The 8,223-nt window shown below is 33.9% G+C and overlaps 1 protein-coding gene across 1 annotated transcript; it reads right to left on the reverse strand.

The window, feature by feature from the left end:
- Positions 1 to 1,863: 1,863 nt before the first annotated feature.
- LOC107961692 (probable peroxygenase 5) lies at positions 1,864 to 3,975 on the reverse strand. The gene is made up of 7 exons (XM_016897768.2): positions 3,605 to 3,975; positions 3,393 to 3,512; positions 3,217 to 3,302; positions 2,763 to 2,857; positions 2,551 to 2,676; positions 2,306 to 2,453; positions 1,864 to 2,094 (listed from the first exon to the last, which is right to left on the reverse strand). Exons 1-6 carry the CDS (start codon positions 3,639 to 3,641, stop codon positions 2,309 to 2,311), a joined length of 609 nt encoding a protein of 202 aa, XP_016753257.1. The 5' UTR covers positions 3,642 to 3,975; the 3' UTR covers positions 1,864 to 2,094; positions 2,306 to 2,308.
- Positions 3,976 to 8,223: the final 4,248 nt, after the last annotated feature.

An 8,223-nucleotide genomic window follows, 5' to 3' on the forward strand; every position in this document is an offset into this window, starting at 1 on the left:
ACGGTCACTGAACCAGGCATTAAATGCTAATAGTATAGATACTTGTAGAAAAAGTATTGATACCTTTTGTTGCAAGTGAATTTAATGATCTGGTATTTTCATCCCTAACGGCTCTATTAACTTTTACAACCACCCCAACGGTTAGAAATGCATTAGAGGGTATAAATACCATGTTCTAAAGGTTTTACAACAAGGAGAGAGATCATCAAGTTTAAAGATTAATCGAAACAACCTTAATGCTTAATTCTTTCATATTCTTTTTGTAAACACTTGTGAGCTTTCATTGTATTTATTCAGCTCAAGGGTTATTCTTTGTATTTGTGTTAATTAGCAAACACATCAATATTGTAAGGATTACTTCTTAGTTTTCTATTTGCTTTTCTCTTTGAGAGGGTAGAAATCTTAAGGGATATTATAAGGTTAAACCTTGTCCGCAAAGGTTGTCAAATTACTAAATTTGAGAAAATCCTTAGTTGTGGAAAGCTAAGGTAATGAAGTAGGTAATTGGGGTCGAACCACTATAAATTGTTGTGTTCATTGTTACATATTTGTTCGTTGCTTCCACAAATTTTCTTAAGGTCAATTCATCCTCCCTCTTGGTAATTTCGAGTTGATCTATCGATCTAACAGATATTCTATTCTAATATTTTGTATCAAATATATTTATATTGCATTTGTTTCACCAAGAACAACTTTTAGAAAATGAATTTTAGAAAATTTTTCTAAATAACGAAAAATATTTTACGCAGAATCATTCAAACATCAGAAAATATAACTTTTCTAGAAATCATTTTTCAAAAGTTGTTTTTAGTGAAACAAACACAACCTTAGTTTAAAATATGGTTTCAAAATTTGTCCTAGTTTGCCCATATTTGTAAATGACTAATCCAGGTTTGTTTTAAGCCCACTCATAATTGTAAATGATTAATCCGTACTCATTTTAGTTTGGCTGATATATATTTACAAAACTTTATGCCATTTTTAATTAATATTTAATATTTAAAAAGAAAATTAAATATAGACAACTTAATATATTTTTTAATGTTTACATTATAGTAAATATATTATTATAAATTTAATTTTTACGTAATTACCTAATATGTAAAAATAAAATAATATAACATATTACATAATTAGGAAACAAGTTAAGTTGAGCACAAGCCAGAAATTTGGAGTCAAAGCTCAATCCATGTTTTTAATAAATATAATACTTTTAAGCATAATGTCTTATTTAACCTTTCAATTTTATAAAAAAAGGTACTTCGTTTAATTTTCGTTTCTTTTAGTTATTGAACTTACATTATTTTTTTCAAATCACCCCAAAAATAGATGAAAAAATTAATATTTGTTAACTTTACTATCGTGGCATACATGTGGATTGTCAAGTATATGCTTTGTTAGCAATTAATTAATTTTTAAAAATTTAAAAATATATTTATAATTTGTATTTTTTAAATAATTTTTAATTTTTAAAAATAACTTATATATATTTTTTGAATTTTTAAAAATTTTAAAAATTAATTACCTGTGTAGCATTAGCGTAGCAATCTGCATGTTATCACATCAAAAAAGTTAAGAAATATTAAATTTTTATTCATTTTGAGGTGAATTGACAAACAACCCAAATTTAATGGTTAAAAAGAAAAAAAAAACTTAAATAAAAAGTTAAAATATTTTTTTTATAAAATTAAAAGAACAGATAAAATATTATGTGTTTTTAAAATATTATGTGTTTTTCTATCCACACTGTTTTTTTACTTCAAATTCTTTTAGATGTTAAGTGAAATTTCAAATTTCGACCTGTAGAATACATCTAATCCAACCCAAACCAACAAAGTATTAAAACATAGCTAAAAGTGTAAATTTGACTATTGTAATTCATACTTATTTTTATAAGAAATAGAATAAATATGTGAAACATGAATGAATAGGCAGATATATTTGTTTCTACCATTATACATTCGAAACCATGAACACAAATTAAAATTCAATTATAAGTTTACAAATCATATCTTCTCAACGAAGCTCAACTAATCAAACTCAACTGAACCTGATCAGACCCAACATCTGAATGACGCATTCCTTTATATCCAACTGCATCACAAACAGTAATACAACTATAACTTATTCTTCAAACAATTTGCTTCAAACTTTTAATTTGCATATTTTGATTCTCAAAAATAATTAATTAATTAAATCAAAAGGAGATAGGGATGGCAAAAAAAAAAAACTCGGAAATCTTGATCCATTAAGTTAAATTTTTGTTTTTGAAATCGGTTTCAAGGTGGGGAGGCTAGATCATTACGCTTTATTTTCTGCGAGGTTTTCTGTCCCTCTCCATGCGTTCGAACAAGCTTCCGTCATAAACGCCTTTAACTATTTCTTTCCTCAATAATCCATCGTTGTCCTTGCAAAGATTGTATAATGTCATCCATTCCGTCCAACTACCAATCCTGCAATGTGTATATTGAGATTCGAAATTTATACCCCTTTTTGGCAACATATATACACTAACACTATTAGAAGAAAGGAAATAATTAAAATGATTACCATCCTTTGTAATCCTGCGGTTCCCTGTTGGCCTTGAGCATTGCCATGAGTTCACCAGATGTTAAGGCATTGCCATGGGTACGGGCGAACTTTCTGAAGATTTCTTCAAACTTCAATGATACAAATCTACCATATCAACCCAAATTTTTTTATGATTACATCATCCATTAATTAAGATAGCTTAAATCTGTCATTCAAATGGGTTGATTTACCTTCCATCACTGTCATATACACCAGAGTCACTGCCATGTTTAGCCAGGTGGATGTTTTTAACCTCAATTGGAAAGAATGGAGAAGGATATTTCCCCTGCATATATTAGATTGCGGAACAACTTATTACTTAACATCCTTGTTTGTCTTCTCATTTCTTGAAAAAATAAAAATAAAAAAGGAAGTTGGTCCTTTCAATGCTAACAAAACTAACGAAATATCATCCGTTTCACCAACGACAAAGACATGATGTATGTGTCTTTGTTTGTTCTCCTTCTAATAAATGCCTGTTTGAGACATACAAGGCACCTATTTCTTCAAGCACTAAACAAAGTTTAATATGCAAAACAAAACAAATAAAAAAATTGTTAATTAATAAGCTTCTTACTACATTTAATTAAGGGGGAAAAAACAGAAAAGACGAGGAATAAAAGAATAAGTGGAAGAGGAATTTACAGGGCGAGTTTTGCTACTGAGAGCAAAGTGAATGAGGAAAGCACCGGTCATGGACAAGAGATAACCTGCCCCGATTGCTCGAAAACCTGTTTAACTTTAATTAATCGTTAAATAAAGAAAACAAAAACAACCCACATAAAACTAATAAACCCCATGAAAATTAAAAAAGAAGGAACCTTCAAAAGTCTCCCATGGATAAACGATGCCATCATGGTTTCTGTCAAAGAATGCAACATGCTTTTCCAGAACGCTTTGTTCAGAACCACTAGGCTTAGCTGCCCCTGCATCACCAACTCCTATATATGTGTGTGTATTCACATTTTCTTACCATTAAAAAAAATCTGCCAATTTCATGAAGAAAAAGAGCTGAATATATATATAAACATACCTTCTAGAATAGCTTCTGGTGGCATAGAAGAAGCCATTTGGATCAAATCAACTATAGGATTAGGAGATGGGAGATATTTGGAAGATATGAAGAGAAATAAAAAACGATAAGAAGTGATAACACAACTTTTCAAAAGAAATAATATACGAAAGGAAGAAACCACTTTCAACTGTAGAATAAATTGCTCTGCTTTTATTGTTTGTTGATGCAGTGACGAAAAGCTTATTACAATGAAAGCTCAAGTTAGGCCTAACGGACATTTATACTTGAATGGATGACCGATGATCAAGATTGGTTATTCGGTCAAAAGAAAAATAAATAAATAAATAAACAAAAGCAAAATGCCCTCAGCCTTTTTTTTAAAGTTTCTTGAAAATTTTCTTTAATATTTAGGTATATAAATAGATTAAAATTATTAAAGGCATCAAAATTTTAAATATAAATTAAATTATGTCACTATCGTATGGGTGAATTTTTTTTCATCTAACAAATATATTTATGCAAAAAAATATAAAAAATAAATGAGGTTTTGGTTGAAATGAATGTTATAATATTAAAGATTATAGTGTATTGAGTTTAAATCTTAATATATATTTTAAATTTTATATAGAATTATAAGAAAACTCATAGTATATTTATTATTTTGTAAAATGATTAGTGTGAAGTGTGTCTCGTATTTTTTGGTCAAACCATAGTAAAAGCAAAGGCGATGTCGTGAAGAGGAATCACGTGACATCACAAAGACGCGACAACGTTTGAAATAGAGGCAAAGCAAAGGCAACGTCATGATGAGGAGCTTGGGATGTGTGATGACGAGACGAATTCTAACTTAAAGCAACCACGTAATTAGACTCTCAGTAGTGTTCATTTTCCTAGTTAGACTCTAATTATACCAAAGATATTTTAGTATGATTAAAACTCTAATATTAGTCTATAAAAAGGGCTTTAGTAACCCTAGAATATACATCTTCATAACATCAAATTTTGAGAGAAGATCAAAAGAGAGTTTTGAGAAAGCTTTAAGGGAATTTTGTGTTTTAGCCAGAGAGTTTTTGTTTCTAGGGTTAGGGTTTGTTTAGAATTTCTACATCTTGTACTCTTCGTTTGTTTGCTCATTAGTGAAATCTCCTTTTGCCAATGGTTTTTTATCCTTTTTATTGGAGGAGATTTTTCACGTAAATATTTGTGTGTTTGATCTTCTCTACTTTTCTTATTTGTCGTTTAATCGGGTTTATCCCTAACAAACTAGTATCAAAGCTTGGTTAAAAATCCACAATCAACCCATTGAGAGATGGCGACAATGAGATTTGAGATCAAGAGGTGTAACACCCTAAATCTGGCTCGGAAGTTATGGTCGAATTCGGCGTGTCACATTGAAGTGTTTTAGCAAAAACCGTGTTTTCATTGAAAACTCTTCTTAAAATAAAAAAAATATTAAAAATAAACTTCTTTCAATAACTTGTTTGATGAAAATATGTCACTTAAAAATTTAGTTGTGGAAACGTAGAAAAGACATACTATAGTTTAAGGAACCATGTTCAACTTCTTATAATTACAGCACATAGAAATAATAATCCAAATAATAACAAAATGGAAGCCCTATTACAATCTGATTTGAATAGTACTTAATAAAATAGAAACTTATATTCTTTTTTTTTTAAAAGTCCAAATTATCTTGCTAGCTGGCCACCCAGAATCCCTCCAAACATTGAACCTTCTACTGAGCATCACTTGAAAATAAAATAAAAAATGGGGGGTGAGTTTTTGCAAACTCAGTGTGTACAACCCTTGACGAAAAGCAAGCATTCAAAAATCATTACACATCAAACATGCAATGCAATCCCATCCCAATAATCCATCACTACACACTAGCTCCGTCCCCCGTCACACCATGTGGGGATATAAATATTGACCCACCCAACCGACACATCAATGGTAGCCCGGTTGCGGAACTACCTTCATTTACTTATTGGGCTTTAAAAGCCGTCGGTGGATCTAAGATTGTCAAGCAACCATGCGATCCTCATATACTTCCTCCGTTCCATAATTCCCAACCCATATGCAACCTAAGCAGAATATCATATGTATGCAAGTCACATCCATAAAACTTACATTTAACACCTAGGGGTATTTTGGTCATTTTCGCCCTTAGAGGCATTTCGGTAATTTTCCCTTTATTACAATTTTCACTTACCTTGGCCCATTAACAAATCCCGTGAGCTAAGATAAGCAAATACTATGCACCAAGTAGGATTCCAAAGAAGAGAAGGTGAGTCATTAAGACCGCTTGAGTACCAAGCTCTCCCTAGATCCAATCCTAGACATGCATATACCCGTTGCCACACCTTAACCCTATGACTTGCCCACGGTCGCAATATATTAGTTATTTTTTCTGTACTTATCATAAACTAGGCCTAAAACCCCTACATACGTGCATATGGCCCACTTGGCCCATCTCATTCATATGGCCCATTAGGCCCAATTCATATTCACATGCCCATTAGGCCCAAATCACCTTTATATGGCCCGTTAGGCCCAAATCACCTTATATTCATGCTCACGCACAAATTTTCTATCACATAGCATCAATTATCAAAATTTTCCTATTATGGGCCTAACAGCCCATCGGGCCCATTAAGCCTATTCTGGCCGGGTTGGCTAGATCACAGTCCAAGTTCATGGAATCGCCCATGGGCCTCAGACAACCTATTGGTTTCCTCCACATGAGTGTTTGCGCACTCACAAGACTACCGCAGCCAAACTTTCGGCTTTTCGACATTTTGACTTTTCGGCATTTTGGCTTTTTGGCTTTTGCCGATCTACTTGTGTGTGCATTGTATCTACACACTTGGTAAGCAAGTGTGCTGCGATTCCCTTAGTCACCAACCTACGAACAATATCATCCTACAATTAATTGCATGCTTAATACATATTTTTACTAAAACCGAAACCTCACCTTTTACCTTACCTTGCGCGACAAGTATAACAACCCCTTCTTTAATCACTAACCACAATCAACTCCTAGATCTACATCAATCTTAACTATTAAAACCAAAATAATAGGTGACTCGTATCCAACACAAGTCCCCTTACCTTAACTATGACCATTCGACCAACTAAGATTAAGAGTACTTACCAACGTCTCTCACTTGAAGAGCAAATTGGCAGGGATCCAAAAACTGAAATTCGATACCTATTCCTACCAAAAAACCGATTGGAAGAAGTGAGCAAAAATCGACCGGAAGAGCAACACTTACACTAGATTCGGTTAAAGAGTATTCAGCCCTTGGAAGATTCGGCTTCCAAACTTAGTATGGTGAATAAGGTATATTTGGCACAGATTAAAGAAGAAGAGTAGAAGAAGAAATCGGCAGAAAAAAAGAAAAACAAAAGGGTTTTCGACTTTTTGGATCTTGAAGCGAAAAGGGTTTTTGGTAGCAAGGTGAAAAAGATTTTGGCATTAGCCTAATACCTTTGCATTCGGCACCTATTTATAACCTTTATGGCCAAATTCCTCAAGCCCAAGTTCCCATTTCGGCTCCACTTGCTCCTCACTTCTCATCTCCTCGTTTTTCTCCCTAATAACCCCTTGATCCTTTCCTCAAATTTCTCTTTTGATCACTCCCCTTGGAGTCCATATTCACGCCAGTTCCATCCTTCTAGAAGGCCAAAATTAAACTTCTAAAAATACTAAACTAGGATTCAAACCTTGGATCTCCTTGCTAGCCACTAACGCCACCTCTCTACACTCTAAGTGGCGTCATTTAGCCACTCTTCCACAAGGCTTTTGATGCCATTTTTTCCTATCTTTATTTTAAAGCCCAACTACTTGCGAATAGGGTCCTTTTAATAATTAAACTATAATTTCATTTACCCCTAGGTTCGAACTCAAACCTTAATTAAGACCTTCTATAATTATCACATGGCTAGGAACATAAAACACAATTTTTATCAAAATCGAAAACAAAAAAAGTTCGGGATTTTGGAATTTTTAGGTTTCGAAAATTTTAGGGTGTTACAACTCTACCCCTAAAAGAAATTTCGTCCTCGAAATTTCCAACTACTAACACAGACTACCACACCACACTTTCGCTGCGCACTCTAATTCTAACTTAGGTAAATAGCACACTATGGGTAAGTACGTACCATTATTCACCTCTGGAGCATCTCCATCCTCTTGACGACGTGCTGCATAGACCAAAGCTGGCTGCCTCGCCTCAGCATGACCAGTACCTTGCTTGGTGCTCCACAACCCAAACCGTTTCCACCCTTGGCCTGATCACGGCCTCTCGGCGGTAGCTGACCACCCCTCGGTGGCTGTACACCACCTCAGTCCACGACTGGCACCTGAGCTGACATTCTAGGGCAATTTCTGATCCTATGCTCCATAGATCCACAAGCTGGACAAGCTCCCGTCCTCTTCCAACACTCGCCTACATGACCTTTCCCACAATCAGCACAAAGTGGCACTCTTGGATTAACAGTAAGGGGCCCTACTCTATCTGGCCCATTAATTCTGGCCCTAGCCCTAGGTATCTGTCCAACACCAGGAGTCTCAGCCTCCCTTTTACTCTTACCCCTTTCTTTTCTCGATTTCGGCGCTCTGTGCGCTTCACCTC

This window comes from Gossypium hirsutum, chromosome A01, assembly GCF_007990345.1.
Source record: "Gossypium hirsutum isolate 1008001.06 chromosome A01, Gossypium_hirsutum_v2.1, whole genome shotgun sequence".
Lineage (NCBI taxonomy): Eukaryota > Viridiplantae > Streptophyta > Magnoliopsida > Malvales > Malvaceae > Gossypium > Gossypium hirsutum.

Coding starts and splice junctions, on each gene's coding strand:
- LOC107961692 (XM_016897768.2), bottom strand. CDS start 3,641: ATGGCTTCTTCTATGCCACCAGAAGCTATTCTAGAAG. Junction 2,677..2,762: donor GTATATGACAGTGATGGAAG/GTAAATCAACCC, acceptor TTGATATGGTAG/ATTTGTATCATTGAAGTTTG. Junction 2,454..2,550: donor CCGCAGGATTACAAAGGATG/GTAATCATTTTA, acceptor TACACATTGCAG/GATTGGTAGTTGGACGGAAT.